Source organism: Heterodontus francisci, chromosome 2 (genome assembly GCF_036365525.1).
Source record: "Heterodontus francisci isolate sHetFra1 chromosome 2, sHetFra1.hap1, whole genome shotgun sequence".
NCBI classification, from domain to species: domain Eukaryota; kingdom Metazoa; phylum Chordata; class Chondrichthyes; order Heterodontiformes; family Heterodontidae; genus Heterodontus; species Heterodontus francisci.
In genome coordinates this window covers 127666529-127684396 of record NC_090372.1, presented here as the reverse complement: position 1 = coordinate 127684396, position 17868 = coordinate 127666529, and the positions used below count along the sequence as shown (strand labels likewise).

General features: G+C 44.2%; 1 protein-coding gene across 1 annotated transcript in view; it reads left to right on the top strand.

The window, feature by feature from the left end:
* The window catches only part of tmem245 (transmembrane protein 245), a 238093-nt gene that overhangs the window by 130444 nt on the left and 89781 nt on the right, over window positions 1-17868 (top strand). The window contains exons 9-10 of the mRNA XM_068053069.1: window positions 1913-2011; window positions 2592-2723. Coding sequence (XP_067909170.1) covers window positions 1913-2011; window positions 2592-2723 — 231 coding nt within the window. The remainder of the gene's footprint in view (window positions 1-1912; window positions 2012-2591; window positions 2724-17868) is intronic.

Sequence of the window (17868 nt, the reverse complement as noted above, 5' to 3'; positions counted from 1 at the left end):
GGGAGACTCCTTGGAAATTTGTGATTTCCTCCCCCACAGCTTTCAGGAGTTCTCTAATTTGGAAGGGTGAGCAAATGGGTCATGGTGGTTGAGGAGTCGGACCTTAATTCTTGAGGACAGATTGTGGCTCTATGGAGGATTTCCTCTAATTGCACGGGAAGAACTGAAAAAGAAATCTTGGCCATCTGGCTTAAAAAGTGGTGCATGTTTAACTTTTTTCTACTCCAGCCCTAAGTACCAACAAACACACCTTGCTTTTCTGATTGAAAACCAGGGGGAAAGAAATTTCATCACTAATTTGTTTTGTAACCAGAGCAAAGTCCAGGTATAAAGATTAGGTAAACAGCAAAAGCATACAATAGTTAGATGGACCAAACTCTTAGATAGCTCAGCAATTCCTGTGTGCAAAGGCTGTATTAAAATTTGCAGTATATAGGTATAACTCCCTCCGTCCCTCTCTCCGTTCCCCCCCCCCCCCCCCTTTCCTCCTACCTCCTACTGTTCCTCGAGTACCAGTCTAGGTCATTCTCTGTTTGTATCTGCCAGCATTCTAGTTTCGGAGCAGTGTGCTCCATGTGATCGACAAAGATGGTATTATTACAGTACAAGTTAGTGATGAGTAACTAGCTGTGGAAAAAACGGTGTTAGCAAAATAGCCTTGTATGTGATGTCTTTTTAAGCAGATTTTAAGTTTTGACATTACATAAGATATTAAAGCCACTTGGAACCATTTATTGAAGGAATTATCAGGAGTTGGAAGTCCTTGTAGTTTTTGAGAGCTTTTCCCCCTACATACTTCAGAAGAACAACTTATATTTAACATAATAAAACGTCCTAAACTGCTTCACGGGCATTATAAAATGAAGTACGACACCAAGCCACAAAGGAGATATTAGGTCAGATGACCAAAAGCTTGGTCCAAGAGAAAGGTTTTAAGGAGTGTCTTAAAGGAGGAAAATGAGGCAGAGAGGTGTAGGGAGGGTATTCCAAAGCTTGCGGCCGAGGCAACTGAAGGTGCTGCCACCAGTGGTGGCACAATTAAAATTAAGGATGCACAAGAGGCCAGAATTAAAGGAGTGCCGATATCTTGGAAGATTGTGGGGCTGAGGAGATTACAGAGATAGGGAGAGGCGAGTCCATGAAAGGATTTGACAATAAGGATGAGAATTTTTAAATCCTCTTTTTTGAAAGAGTGAGAAAATGAGTCATGATGGATGAGGTGATGGATTTTAATTCTTGCAGGGGTATCTTGAATCTCTGAAGCATCTCTAGTTGCACTGAACAAACTGAGAAAACATCTTTATTAGCTATCTGCCTTAAAAAGCCTTGCACATTTAACATTTATATGCTCCTCCAGCCCGAACTACCAGCAAGCAACAAAATAAAAGCAAAATTCTGCAGTTGCTGGAAATCTGAAATAAAAACAGAAAGCGCTGGGAATACTCAGCAGGGCAAGCAAGCATCTGTGACCTTTCACAGACCTGAAACGTTAACTCTGCTTCTCTCTCTCTCCACAGATGGTGCCTGACCTGCTGAGTATTTCCAGCATTTTCTGTTTTTATACCAGCAAGCATTCTTTGTTTTCCTGAATCTGGCGTTTTGTCTGCCCTCTCCCACTGCTCCATCATTTAGTCTCCATTGCTCTACATTTGGTGAATTCTCCCAATATTTCCCTTGCTTTGTGTGTATGTGTCTCTATCGCCTTTCAAAACTTCCTGAAAATTCCTCTTTGATCATACTTTTGGTTGCTTTATGTAACTTTTCTCCCACTTCATGTCATGGGTGTCCTCTGATCACTGCTAAAGCGCCCAGGAATGTTATGTGAAAAGTTATAGGTAAATTCTTGATTCTAGGTTTCTCTTTACTTTCAACATTTCACTCTATGCTGATGGGTAATTTTGTGTTTGTTCAGCTTCATAAGATGTTAGGAGACAAGATGAACAACACAGCAGTTATAGAGAAGCAAGTGCTGGAGCTGTGGGACAGATTGTATCACAATTGGTTTGTGAAGGTGAGTGTTGAAATGTGAAAAATGGTCTCAAATTCTAAAGAGAAAAACATTGCTAAATACTCATACAATGTAAATCCAGTGAATCTAATTAGCTGAAACAGGTTTGGCTCTTTTGTAGATGGCCAACAAAATAAAATAACAATTGGGCAGTACTCTGCTACGCTGGAGATTACTTTCTCTATATTGCCCTTTCTGACTTGCTCTATCTCTATTCTCTCTCTCTCCATACCTCTGTCCCTCATTTTCTGCTTCACTGTCTGTTGATGTTTCCTCCCTCCTTACCTCTCTCCTTCCTACTCCCCCGACCACTTGGACTCCCGTTTCTGGGATCCTCTGCTCAGCACCTCTCCAACCTGGACATCATTCCTCTATCAGATCTTGTCCTTCAGCCAATTTCTTTTCGGAATGCAAAATTGTGAATGGACCTTTGTCAGATGTTTTGGAAGTTTGTATCATATTATAGCTTTTCCACTGCTCTTTTGGGATGTTGTGTCAAAGTTGAAGTTAATGAACAATGCAAAAGGTTGGTCATGACCCACACTATGTCCATTTCCTTTTACATTTTTTCTTCATTGGTTAGAATGTAACTCATTCTGGAAGACATAAAGGTCACAAATTGGCTACTAATCGACAAAATAGTTGGCTCGGAGACATCTTAGACTGGCAGGATGTTGCCTCCTTCATTCATGAGAACATTGAGACATTCCTTTCTGTGAGTATCTTTAAATTTTAATTATTTAAAAATGAACACCTTGTCTTTGTAATAAGGTCCTCACGCTAAAGTCTTAACAGTCTAGTTTAAAATCTAGCATATAATTTTGGACCAGAGTTTATATTCTGTATAAAAAAACTTATTTGAACTGTATAGTAATTTTTATATATTCTATTTAAGCTATTTTGTAAATTTGCTTTTAAATGGACTGCTGTCCTTTTTCAGATTATTCCTCCTTGAGTTCTCATGGGTATTTGTACTGCTCCAGTAATAAATTAGTATGTCTGAAGGGACCAGTAGTCATGGAAGGAAATTGCAGGGATTAAGAGGTAGTATAAGAAGAGAACAGAATCACAACTCAGTATCGTAAGGCAATTTCATTAAACAATTTTCTTTTTGTTGTTTGGTAGTACAGAACTTGAGTATTGCTGAAAATAGAGATGTTGTTGAAGCTTTTCGTCTTGCACTCATCAGGACAATCCACAAGAATACCAATGTAAGGGAAAACAACTTCACACTGAGAAGAGAGTGCTGATTGGTTGGCAAGTGAACTCTGGTCAAGGCGTTGCCATGGAGAATGCACCAGTTTATGGTGACTGAGAGTTAACTGCCAAGCTTTGCTTGAAATTTAAACCAGATAGCTTGACTCTGGTCAAGGCATTGCCCTGAGGATTGAACCAGCGAATGGCTATTACTTGTTTTGTTTAGCTGAAACAGGCACAATGTTTGCACATGTTCTTTCTGTTTGCAAACAAAATAAGTGACAGCCATTCACTGATTCATTCCTCAGGGCAATGCCTTGACCAGTCAGTCAAGCTGACTGGTTTAAATTTCAAACAAAGCTTGGCAGTTAACTCTGTCACCGTAAACTGGTGCATTCTCCATGGCAACGCCGCTACCAATCAGAGTTCACTTGCCAACCAATCAGCATTCTCTTCTCATACAGTATAAAGTTGTTGTTTTCCCTTACATTAGTATTCTTGTGGATTGTCCTGATGAGTGCAAGATGAAAAGCTTTGACAGCATGTCTCTATTTTCAGCAATGCTCAATTTTCTTTATAAGTTATATTAAAATACAGAATCATCTGGCCTTCAAAAAGAAATGCATCTAAGTGAGGATTTTTTTGCTCAATTTTGGGATGAGTTCTTCAGAAAGTGAGCCACCTTCTTGAACCGCTGGAGTCAATGTAGTGAAGGTACTCCCACAATGCTGATGGGTAGGGACTGTCAAGAGTTTGACCCAGCAAATGTTTTCAAAGATTTAGACAATACTGCAAATCCCTATATAAACACAAATTTATAAGGTAACTTTAGAATTGAGATCTCCCAATGGGTCAGTGGCTAATCTTAGTTCCTTCATTGTTTTGGGTTGCTAAAATTGACCACATTCTGGATAGGTTTTTAAAAAAAAAAAAAATAATTCAGCCATAAAACTGTTTCTGATCCCTATCCAGGGGGTGGACAGGATTGGGCTTGGCTGATGTCCTCCATGATTTTTTAGCCACTGTCACATGAAATAAAATTAATCTCTCACATGAAGAGCCACTTGGAAGCAACACTGGAGAGCGTCCAGTATCTGAAACCATCTGTTACTTTTGTGACAGGAAAGAGAGAAGAATACTAGGAACAATTTTATATCCCCAAAAACTCTATAGTGAATGTTTTCTTTTAAGGTTTACTAATGTTAGAAATATTAAAGAATACGGTATCTCATTATGTGGAAAGTAATTCATGCTAAATGGGTGTTTGTTATTGCTAGTCTAGCCAATAGAATAAATGCAATAAAAAAATCTTAATTCTGCATCCTTAGAGGTATAACCTAGCTTGATAGATTCTAGGGAAAACCATTTGCTATAAAACATTATATCATTGCAGGTAGGCTGTGCAAAGATGGACTCCTATTAACTGTGCCTTTGATCCAATTCACTTTTTCCTGATAGACTTTCTTTGGTCTTGTTGAACCTCTGGAAATCTCAATACCATGAAGATTACCTACTCCATTTCACAAACACCTTCCATTGGGTGGTAGACTGGGCCACCTGTGAGCTCTTTTCACAAACAGTGTTGCCAGCTGAGATGAATGAACATCAGGGGCAATAGGCTTTATGAAGATTGGGAGAGAACTATTTTCTTACTCCCAGGTATATTGTGGTTTCCAAAAAGATACTAGATCTATGGTTCCAAAAACACTTCCTTAAGCAGGAGAAATTCAAGATGGTTATAATTCCACAAGTTATCCAATTAGTGTACCCTGGCAACTGGTTGGCTGTCAAAGACCAAAGAATGGATAGTTGCTGTTGTCATTTGGAAATATCAGAAGTTTCTCAGGTTCTGTTTTGAGGGGTAAAGCTTTTGGCACAAAGATGACTTTCCTTCAGTCTCCTCAGCACCCAAGGGTTTTACTATCAGTTGTTGCCATGCATCTCCAAATATACCAACTCCATGCTTATTTGGACAGATGGCTCAGCAGAGCCCTGAAACTGATGTGTCAGCTTAGCAGCAAGGTAGATACTCAATAGTTTGGGTTTCATAACCATTCAGAAGATGTAGTAGATCCCAATAAACTTGGAAGTTTAAAATACTCTTAGCATAGAGGCGGGTAGACTCTGTCATCTCACAGTTTACCTATGTGAGCAGAAGGTCTACCTTGAGGTAGTTGAGGATATATATTTTCAGGAGTTGGGCATGTCTAGATAGCGGCCTGATTGTCCCTTGGGCCAACCAGCAGTTCCTATCTCTGTTCAATCAGAGACAAAGTCGGTCTGGAGACTGTAGTTTCCTTTTTTTAGATGCAAAGGCCTGTATGGATTGCAGTTTCCATGATAAATGTCCTTAGCTCCCTCAGGGCTTCCACGAATAGAGCTTGCAGCATAAAATGAAAATAGTTTGTGCAATGGCAATCTTCTAAGTCAGTTAGTCCTGTTACTTGTGTTTTCCTGAATGTTCTCCAACACTCTTTTGACATCAGCTTAAAATTCCAGTCTATTTGTTTCCATGTTGCAGCAGTTTGCCTTTCATGGCCAACTTGCTTGAATCGTATTTTGAAAGTTGTGCCCTGTTAAGCCTTTACCTATCCACAGTTAAATCAGCCCATAATTTGGACTTCTTCAAAAGTGTTTGTTTAGATTCTTGCACAGAAAACTAAATGCTATTTTTGGTTTTGGCTCAGAGTTGTGAACTTCGCTCCCTTATTGTAAATCAGTCAAATTGACTTGGCATTCTGACATGGTCGCTCACCAATTGTATTTAAGGAAAGAAATTGTTCCATCGTTTTATTCTCTATCAAATAAGTCAGAACTAAATACTACCATGAAGTAAATGCTTGCAGCATGCTACATTATCTCTCTCTTTCAGAACAATATCATGAGATTTGACAACAACTCAGCTCCTTTGATGCAAACTGTTGACTAAGTATCAGATAGCCAAATACTACCAGTTTCCAAAGAGGATGCCATCTCTATCAAGTTTTAACTGCAGCACTTGACAGACACTACATTTGTCAATTGATATTATGGCTCCTTTGCCTCCCTCTCTCAAGTATACTACTTTAAGTTGCATATTGTAGAAAAAGAATGCATTATTTTGTAGGGTCATATTCATTATTTGATTGGTAGGCATTCTCCACACATTACAATCCTACCAGTCCCTCAAACCTTACAGGGCTGTGCTTTCTATCTTAAATAATTAGTTCCAGTTCAGCTTCAGGTCAGAACAAGATTGTACAATTGCACAGCACCTGTAATTTTATACAATTTAGGAGTAGAGACAACATGTGGCATCACCATTGTGTAATATCATGGCAACTTATGTGGGTGTTTATATGGTTAAACTAGATTATGCTCCTATGTATGGAGGATATGTATAATTCAGAGAATGAAGATCCTGCAAAGTAGGTAATTTATCTTTTATGGCTTGGATTTTGTAGCCTTTAATCATTGTAGCAGTACAGTAGTAGCCAACACAATGAAGATTTGTTACCTACCTGATACCATATATTTTGGTATTTCTCTTTGTAAGAAACTACAGAAATGCAATATTTTATAATAGTGCCTTATGACACTGATTTTAGCTGAAGCAATCCAAGGTCAGTTGCAGCAGGAGCTTCAGCCTGAAAATTTGACTTAACAACCTCAGAAAAGCAACCCAGCTCCCTCCAGAAAAAAAAACAAATAGTAATACCTTATTTTCCCAAAGCGGCCATCCTTGTGGAACTTGAAGAAATTTTCTAACTGCTACTGAATAATGTTTCAATTCTATGCCATTAGATTTGTAACTACTGGGAAACTATGTTGAGATGGTCTAAAATCATATTTAGCGTGTTACAGGTGTTCAGGAATGTAGACTTCCATGCTGATAGTCTATGCTAGATTTGAACATGGGTTTCAAAGGTGAATGAACAGTGCTGTAACTCAATGTCTCACCCAATCCCTTGGTTTACAGGATATAGTGAAGCCAGCATATTGTTATGGACAAGTCGGTAATGGCGTAGCTGATTTCCACTGTTCACCTTCCAACTGACCACAGACAGTGTTTTTGTGTTAATAGTGTTTCAACTCCTGTGCTTTACTTGCCAAATAAACAGACAGGAACAGGCTTTCTTATAGGTTTAAAACAGAAGGTTAACTATTTAATAAACTATATTCATTCCCCGAAATGTTTGCAGTGCCACACTTACACACACCCACTCTCGAGAAGATCGATAGAAGGTCAAGGGCAAGAGCTCATGGTGTTGTTTCAGTGAAAACCCCTCAAGATAAATTTTACAGTTGAAGGCCTGGTTGTTGGTTATCTTGTAATTGCTGGGCTGTTGCAGCCTTCTGGCAGTAGTCCACTTTGGTTGAAGACTGTGCTGATGGCTTAGTTCATTTCTCACAGGTAGCAGAGTAGTTTTTATAAAGGCACTCTCTTGTCTCTGCTATAGCTGGCTTCCAATTTGTCTCAGCAGGGTTCAGCTGTGTTAGCTGGAACTAATTCTCTCTCTCTCTCCTGTTCTCTCTCTCTCTCAGCCTTTCTAGAATTCAAGATGGCTTTAGATGTTTTCTGTGTAGCTGAGGAGGGACCAGCCTGATCTTGATATCTGAAGTTCTGTACTGGCAAGATCTCCATTGTTCCACAAAATCATTACCTTTTAAGGTGAACTTACAATTGTTAGTTTTGTCCCTGTGACTTTAGGTTTCAGTTCTTGCTGGGCTGTACGATGACCTTTTGATGTCCCCATTTTGAGGATATGAGGGTTGTTCGCACACCCATTGTAGTGAAGGTTAGTTGGAGACAAAAAGTCTGGGGAAGGCCTTGGAGGGATTTGAAAACAAGGATGAAAATTTTAAAATCAAGATGTTGCTTGACCGGGAGCCAACGTAGGTCAGCGATCACGGGGCTGATAAGTGAACGGGACTTCGTGTGAGTTAAGACACGGGCAACAGTTTTAAATGACCTCAGATTTACGGAGGGTAGAACATGGAAGACTAGCCAGGTGGCTTTGGAAAGGTCGAGTCCAGAGGTATCAAAGGCATGAATGAGGATTTCAGCAACAGATGAGCTGAGACGGGTGAAGTTGGCAGTGTTACAGAGGTGGAAATAGGCATCTTGGTGATGGTGAAGTTTTGTGGTTGAAAGCTCATGGGGTTGAATATGACACCAAGATTGCAAACAAATTGGTTTATCAATTTTTAGCCCATCCAGTCCTCTTTCACTATGACTTTGGCAGCCATTTCTTCCTTGGTAATGGAAAATGCGAAGTACTCATTTAATACCTCAGCAATGCCCTGCCTCCATATTTCAGTCCCCTTTTTGGTGCTTAATCAGCCATACTCCTCCTCTACCCACGCTTTTTCTATTTATCGGCCTATGGAATACTTTTGGACTCCCTTTGATATTGGCTGCCTTTTTCCACTTTCCCTCTGAACTTTCTGTATTCAGCTTGGTTCTCACTTGTATTATCAACCTGATATCTGTCATATGCACTCTGAGATGAGTTTCCAATCACACATCTGCTCTATTGTTAAGGCTTACTACTTCCAATTCCACCCCTGCTTCAGCTCATTTGCTGCTGAAACCTTCATCTATGTGTTTGCTACCTGTAGACTTGACTATTCCAGTGCCTTTCGAGCTGGCCTCCCATCTTACACCCTCTGTAAGCTTGAGCTTATCCAAAACTCTGCTACTTGTATCCTAACTTTTGGGTTCCGTGAGGGCCACTCAGCTCCTGACCTCATTACAGCCTTGGTCCAAACATGGAAGAGCTCTTACCTTCCGGGAGCATAGCGGTGTGGAGCGGACCTGTGTGGAGAAGGCCGAGAGCGGAGCCTATAAATTGACCCCAAGGATCGAGGCCCAGTCTCTTACCATCTGGGAGCAGAGCAGAGAGGAGCTCTTCCAGCGTGCCGGAGTTTTGAAAAAGAAAGCCAACAGTGACATCAGAGGAGAGCTGCAAGGTGATTAGTTGGTGAGTCACTGCTGTTAGTGCATTTAAATATCTTTAAAAACTAAGGGGAAAGTTTTTTCTTTGTTGAAAAAAAACCCTGGTGATAAGGTGAGTACTACTAAAGTGTTTTTTTTAATTCAGTGTAGCTTATTAAGGACTTTAGATTGGAGTGGGTAGAACAAGGCCCCTAGTGTAATTAGTATTTTTTTAATTCAGGGAGTAACTAAGGGTAAATCATGACAGGAGAGCTCGCACCGGTGATATGCTCTTCCTGTGCTATGTGGGAAATCGGGGGATGCTTCCATTGTCCCTGACGACCATGTGTGCAGGAAGTGTATCCATCTGTAGCTACTGGCTACCGGCATTATGGAGCTGGAGCTTTGTGTGGATTCACTGTGGAACATCCGCAATGCTAAGGACATCGTTGATGGCACGTTTAGTGAGGTGGTCACACCGCAGGTAATGGCTGGACAGGCAGAAAAGGGATGGGTGACCACCAGATGGAATAGTAGGCACAAGCAGATAGTGCAGGAGTCCCCAGTGGCCATCCCCCTCTCAAACAGATATACTTCTTTGGATACTGTTGGGGGGATGACCTCCCAGGGGAAAGCAGCAACAGCCAAGTTTGTGGCACCATGGAGGGCTCTGCTGCACACTTCTTACTACTTCTTTGGCCTCCTTGTTTCGAGAGACAATGGGTAAGCACCTGGAGGTGGTCAGTGGTTTGTGGAGCAGTGCCTGGAGTGGCTATAAAGGCCAATTCTAGAGTGACAGACTCTTCCACAGGTGCTGCACAGCAGGGGAGGAAAAAGCTATAGTGATACAGCTGTACAGAACCTTAGTTAGGCCACACTTGGAATATTGCGTGCAATTCTGGTCGCCACACTACCAGAAGGACGTGGAGGCTTTGGAGAGGGTACAGAGGAGGTTTACCAGGATGTTGCCTGGTCTGGAGGTCATTGGCTATGAGGAGAGGCTGGATAAACTCTGATTGTTTTCACTGGAATGACGGAGGTAGAGGGGCGACATGATAGAGATTTACAAAGTTATGAGTGGCATGGACAGAGTGGATAGTCAGAAGCTTTTTCCCAGATTGGAAGAGTGAGTTACTAGGGGACATAGGTTTAAGGTGCGAGGGGCAAAGATTAGAGGGGATGTGCAAGGCAAGTTCTTTACACAGAGGGTGGTGAGTGCCTGGAACTTGCTGCCAGGGGAGGTGATGAAAGCAGGTATGATAGTGATGTTTAAGAGGCATCTTGACAAATACATGAATAGGATGGGAATAGAGTGATACGGCCCCCAGAAGTGCAGAAGGTTTTAGTTTAGACAGGCATCAAGATCGGCGCAGGCTTGGAGGGCCGAATGGCCTGTTCCTGTGCTGTACTGTTCTTTGTTCTTTGATGGGGGATTCTATCATAAGGGGTGCAGATAGGCGTTTCTGTGGCCGCAAACGAGACTCCAGGATGATATGTTGCCTCCCTGGTGCTGGGGTCAAGGATGTCTCTGAGCAGCTGCAGGACATTCTGAAAGGGGAGGGTGAGCAGCCTGAGGTCGTGGTCCATATTGGTGCTATATAACCTAGGCAGGAAGAGAGATGAGGTTCTGCAAAGTGAATATAGGGAGTTAGGCAGAAGGTTAAAAAGCAGGACCTCTAGGGTTGTAATCTCAGGATTATTCCCTGCGCCAGTAGGGGAGGAATAGGAGGATAAGGCAAATGAATGCTTGGCTGATGAGCTGGTGTAGGCAGGAGGGCTTCAGCTACTTGGAGCATTGGGATCTCTTCTGGTGCAGAGGTGACCTGTACAAGAGGGACGGGTTGCATCCGAACTAGAAGGGGAGGTTTGCTAGTACTTCTCGGGAGGGTTTAAACTAGTCTGGCCGGGGGGTGGGACCCAAAGTAGTCACTCCGATGAGATAGTTGAGGCAAATGCAGAGGTTAAAGCAAGCAAGTCCAGTAGGCAGGCTGGGCAGGGACAGGACAGGGAGCGTGGAAGGACTGGTAGGCTAAACTGCATTTACTTTAATGCAAGAAGCCTTTGAGGTAAGGCAGATGAACTCAAGAGCATGGATCGGTACATGGGATTGTCTTATAGCTATTACAGAAACATGCTTGAGAGATGGCAGAACTGGCAGCTCAATGTTCCGGGGTACCAATGCTTCCAGCGTGACAGAGTTGGAGGTAAGAGAGGAGGGGGAGTTGCACTATTGATTAGGGAGGACATCATGGCAGCACTTAAAGAGGATATCCCGGGGGGCGTGTCCAGCGAGGCCATATGGGGAGAATTTGGAAATAAGAAAGGGGTGATCACTTTCGTGGGGTTATACTATCGGCCCCCAATAGTCAGAGGGAAGTGGAGTAGCATATATGTAGGGAAATCACAGATAGGTGTAGGAAATATAGGGTTGTAATAGGTGATTTTAACTTCCCTAATATTGACTGGCACTGCCTTAGTGCTAAGGGATCAGATGGGGAAGAATTTGTTAAGTGTGTCCAGGATAGTTTTCTGAAGCAGTATGTGGATGGCCCTACTAGAGAAGCGGCTACACTTGACCTCCTCTTAGGAAGTGAGGCTGGGCAGGTGGTTGATGTGTGAGTTGGGGAGCACTTTGGGACCAGTGACCATAACTCTTAGCTTCAAGATAGTTATGGAAAAGGATAGGACTGGTCCTCAGGTTGAAGTCCGAAATTGGGGAAAAGCTAATTTCGATGGCATCAGACAGAGACTCTCAAAAGTTGAATGAGAGAGGCTGTTTACAGGTAAAGGGACGTCTGGCTTTTAAAAGTGAGATGGGAAGAGTTCAGGGCTGGCATGTTCCTGTTAGATGGAAGGGCAAGGCTGGCAAGTTTAGGGAACCTTGGTTGACGAGGGATATTGAGGGTCTGGTCAGGAGAAAGAAGGAAGCATATGTCAGGTAAAGGCAGCTGGGATCAAATGAGTCCCTCGAGGAGTATAGGGGATGTTTCTTCTGTTTCCTTTGGCCTCCTTGTCTCGAGAGACAATGGGTAAGCGCCTGGAGGTGGTCAGTGGTTTGTGAAGCAGTGCCTGGAGTGGCTATAAAGGCCAATTCTAGACTGGCAGACTCTTGCACAGGTGCCGTTGGTTGACGGGGCTGTTATGCAGTTGGCTCTCTCCTTGCGCTTCTGACTTTTTTCCTGCCAACTGCTAAGTCTCTTCGACTCGCCACGCTTTGGCCCCGCCTTTATGTTTGCCCGCCAGCTCTGGCGAACGCTGGCAACTGACTCCCACGACTTGTGATCAATGTCACAGGACTTCATGTCGCGTTTGCAGACGTCTTTAAAGCTGAGACAAAGACGGCCGGTGGGTCTGATACCAGTGACGAGCTCGCTGTACAATGTGTCCTTGGGGATCCTGCCATCTTCCATGCGGCTCACATGGCCAAGCCATCTCAAGCGCCGCTGGCTTAGTAGGGTGTATAAGCTGGGGATGTTGGCTGCCTTGAGGACTTCTATGTTGGAGTTACGGTCCTGCCACCTGATGCCAAGGTTTCTCCGGAGGCAGCGAAGATGGAATGAATTGAGACGTCGCTCTTGGCTGACATACATTGTCCAGGCCTCGCTGCCAGAGGACAAGGTTCTGAGGACACACGCTTGATACACTTGGACTTTTGTGTTCTGTGTCAGTGTGCCTTTTTCCCACACTCTCTTGGCCAGTCTGGACATAGCAGTGGAAGCCTTTCCCATGCGCTTGTTGATTTCTGCATCTAGAGACAGGTTACTGGTGATAGTTGAGCCTAGGTAGGTGAACTCTTGAACCACTTCCAGAGTGTGGTCGCCGATATTTATGGATGGGGCATTTGTGACGTCCTGTCCCATGATGTTCGTTTTCTTGAGGCTGATGGTTAGACCAAATTCGGTGCAGGCAGCCGCAAACCTGTCGATGAGTCTCTGCAGACACTCTTCAGTGTGAGATGTTAATGCAGCATCGTCAGCAAAGAGGAGTTCCCTGATGAGGACTTTCCGTACTTTGGTCTTCGCTCTTAGACGGGCAAGCTTGAACAACCTGCCACCTGATCTTGTGTGGAGGAAAGTTCCTTCCTCTGAAGACTTGAACGCATGCGAGAGCAGCAGGGAGACTAAGATCCAAAACAGTGTAAGTGCGAGAACACAGCCCTGTTTCGTGCCACTCAGGATAGGAAAGGGGTCTGATGAGGCGCCGCTCTGCTGAATTGTGCCTTTCATATCCTCATGGAATGAGGTGATGATAATTAGTAGCTTTGGTGGGCATCCAATCTTTTCTAGTAGCCTGAAGAGACCACGTCTGCTGACGAGGTCAAAGGCTTTGGTGAGATCAATGAAAGCAACGTAGAGGGGCATCTGTTGTTCACGGCATTTCTCCTGTAGCTGTCGAAGGGAGAACAGCACGTCAATGGTCGATCTCTCTGTTCGAAGGCCACACTGTGCCTCAGGGGAGTCATGCTCGGCCAGCTTCTGGAGCCTGTTTAAAGCGACTCGAGCGAAGACTTTCCCCACTATGCTGAGCAGGGAGATTCCACGGTCGTTGTTGCAGTCACCGCGGTCACCCTTGTTCTTATAGAGGGTGATGATATTGGCATCGCTGTGGTACTGCTCCCTCGTCCCAGCACAGGTAAAGCAGTTCGTACAGTGCTAAAAGTATAGCAGGCTTGGCACTCTTGATGATTTCAGGGGTAATGCCGTCCTGCACAGGGGCTTTTACGCTGGCTAGAGAATCAATGGCATCACTGAGTTCCGATTTTGTTGGCTGTACGTCCAGCTCATCCATGACTGGTAGAGACTGGGCTGCATTGAGGGCGGTCTCAGTGACAACATTTTACCTGGAGTACAGTTCTAGGTAGTGTTCCATCCAGCGGTCCATTTGCTTGTGTTGGTCAGTGATTGTGTCCCCTGATTTAGATTTGAGGGAGCAATCCTCATGATGGTTGGCCCAAAAGCCCTCTTAATGCCATCATACATTCCTCTGATATTTCCGGTGTCGGAAGCCAGCTGGATATGACTGCATAGGTGTTGCCAGTAGTCATTTGCGCAGCGCCTGGCTGTTTTTTGTGCAGTGCTTCTGGCTGCTTTAAGTGCTACGGATGTTAACTCGCTGGGGGCTTTCTTGTTCAGTGCAATGCGCTTAGCGGCTATGACAGGTTCCAGCTCTTCAATGTGAGATTGAAACCAGTCTGCATTCTGCTTCACACGTTTGCCATAGGTGGTCATTGCTGAGTCGTAGATGGCGTCTCTGATGTGGGCCCACTTGGTCTCTGCATCCCTTGTGGGAGTGTTTTGAAGGGCTTTTCCGAGTGAATTTAGAAACTTATGTAACAGCTGTGGATGAGAAATTCTGCTAGTGTTGATGCGCGGGCGGCCCTTCTGCTTGGAGTGATGCAGCTTCTTTGGTTTGAGGCTAACCTTGCTGCACACCAGGGAGTGGTCACTGTCGCAGTCCTCACTGTGGAAGCTGCGTGTGATTTGAACGCTGTTTAGAGAGGCTTGCCTTGTGACGATGAGGTCCAGCTGGTGCCAACGGCGTGATCTTGGGTGCCTCCAAGAAACCTGGTGACAGGGTTTAGTGTGAAAGGATGAGTTGGTGATGCAGAGGTTATGATAGGTACATTACTCAAGCAGTCTCTGACCATTCTCATTCATCCTACCAGTGCCATAGCACCCAAGGCAGGAGGGCCATGAGTCATGGTCGGCCCCAACCCTGGCATTAAAGTCCCCCAGCAGGAGCAGGTGTTGGGATGCTACTAATCTTATGGAGTTCCTCGTAGAACTGGTCTCTAGCTTCAGGTAGGGAGCAGAGTGTTGGAGCATAGATGCTGAGTAGGTGTACTAGACCAGAGGCGGTGAACAGTCAGATGGACAGTAAATGGAATTTAATGCAGACAAGCGCGAAGTGATGCATTTTGGGAAGTTAAACCAGGGCAGGGCATATACAGTGAATGGCAGGGCCCTGGGGAGTGTTGTTGAGCAGAGACACCTTGGGGTGCAAGTACATAGTTCCCTGAAAGTGGCAACACACGCAGACAGGGTGGTGAAGAAGGCGTATGGCATGCTTGCCTTCATCGGCCGAGGCATTAAGTACAAGAGTTGGGACGTCATGTTAACACTTGTACATAACGTTGGTTAGGCTGCATTTGGAGTACTGTGTGCAGTTCTGGTTGCCGCACTACATGAACGATGTGATTAAGCTGGTGAGGGTGCAGAAAAGATTCACAAGGGTGTTGCCTGGTTTGGAGGGCTTGAGTCATAGAGATTGGATAGGCTGGGTCTGTTTTCCCTGGAGCGAAGGAGGCTGAGAGGGGACATGATAGAGGTATATAAAATTGAGAGGCATAGATAGGGTAGATAGCCAGAGTTTCCCATGTTAGGGGTGACTAAAACTAGAGGGCCTAGATTTAATGTGAGAGGGAGGAGGTTTAAAGGGGATCAAAGGGGTAAATTTTTCATACAAAGAATAGTGGGTATCTGGAATGAGCTGCCAGAGGAGGTGGTGGAGGCAGGAACAGTAGCAACATTTAAGAGGCATTTGGACAGGTACTTGAATGAGCAAGGCACGGAGGGATATGGAATTAATGCAGGCAGGTGGGATTAGTATAGATAGGCATTATGGTCGGCATGAACGTGGTGGGCCGAAGGGCCTGTTTCTACGCTGTATGACTCTATGCCTCGAGGTGAGGTGAGAGTGACTGCCCTTGACATCAAGGCAGCATTTGACTGAGTATGGCATCAAGGAGCCCTTGCAAAGCTGAGGTCATTGGGGATCAGGAGGAAACCCTCTGCTGGCTGGTGTCTTGCCTAGTGCAAAGGAAGATGGTTGTGGTTGTTGGAGGTCAATAATCTGAACTCCAGGACATCACTGCAGGAGTTCCTCAGGGTAGTGTCCTAGGTCCGACCATCTTCAGCTGTTTCATCAATGACCTTCCTTCAATCATAAGGTCAGAAGTAGGGATGTTCGCTGATGATTGCACAATGTTGAGCACCATTCGTGACTCCTCAGATACTGAAGCAGTCCGTGTAGAAATGCAGCAAGACTTGGACAATATCCAGGTTTGGGCTGATAAGTGGCAAGTAACATTTGTGCCACACAAGTGCCAGGCAATGACCATCTCCAACAAGAGAGAATCTAACCATCTCCCCGTGACATTAAATGGCATTACCGTCGCTGAATCCCCCCATTATCAACATCCTAGGGGTTATCATTGGCCAGAAACTGAACTGGAGTAGCCTTCTAAATACCAAGGCTACAAGAGCAGGTCAGAGGCTAGGAATCCTGCGGCGAGAACTCACCTCCTGACTCCCCGAAGCCTGTCCTCCATCTACAAGGCACAAGTCAGGAGCGTGATGGAATACTCTCCACTTGCCTGGATGGGTGCAGCTCCAACAACACTCAAGAAGCTCGACACCATCCAGGACACAGCAGCCCGCTTGATTGGCACCCCATCTACAAACATTGACTCCCTCCACCACCGATGCACAGTGGCAGCAGTATGTACCATCTACAAGATGGTGCAGCAACACACCAAGGCTCCTGAGACAGCACCTTCCGAACCCACGACCTCTACCAACTAGAAGGGCAAGGGCAGTAAATTCATGGGAACACCAGCACCTGTAAGTTCCCCTCAGAGTCACACACCATCCTGACTTGGAACTATATCGCCGCTCCTTCACTGTCGCTGGGTCAAAATCCTGCAACTCCCTTCCTAACAGCACTGTGGGTGTACCTACCCCACATGGACAGCAGCGGTTCAAGAAGGCAGCTCACCACCACCTTCTCAAGGGCAATCAGGGATGGGCAATAATGCTGGCCTGGCCAGCGATGCCCACATCCCATAAATGAATAAAAAAACATGCGTCAAATCCCATCACGCCCCTGCTCCCAGTCCAGCAACCTCTCAGTTTTAAAATTCACATTCTTGTTTTCAATTCCCTCCCTGGCCTCACCTCTCCATTATTTCTCAAAGCCATATTTTAGCAATTGCAATTTAGTTAATATTTCTGAAGTGGTTGCTTTCTTAAAATTTTCTGAGAGCAAGATGTCATGTGGAATTTGAGAACATTTGGAGAGCGTAGTGGAATTGACGTGCTATTTGGAATTATTTTTCCAATAGGTTCCCTGATGTAATCATGGTTCCTGATCAAATGAGTGTTATTGTTCCTACTATTAATTGTAATTGTGCATAGAATATGGTTTGGGATTTCTCTGCAGGATTGTAATTGTGCTTTTCTCTTTATTAAAGATACTTTGGTTGTATTTGTTTAGAATTTCAGTCACTCCCAGTCGCTGATCTCACTTCTCCTACAATCAGTACACTTTTACTGCCCAATATTTACTTTTAAAACAGCATGATTATGAGATTATAGCATTGATTCCTTATTACCTTACAGGATTGTATGATCTGGCACTTCAGCTGTGCTTTTCTGTCTCTGGAGAATGCAGACTGGTGAGGATGCTGGTGAGATGAGAGATTATTCTAAACCAGCAGAGTGATTTATTTTACACAGAACGCATGAATGAAGAGAATACAGTTTTCACAGTGAGATTCAATCAATTCCCTACTGCTTCTCATACCAAAAAAATCATGCTATTCTGCAGGTATTATTTTCAAATTAGCTGTCTTTAAGATATAAGCAGTGTGTCATCTTCTATCAATAATGTTACCTAAAGTAAAACAAAATCACCACCAAGCCATATAGGTAAAAGAACCATAGTATTAAATTTTTTGGATGTAGAT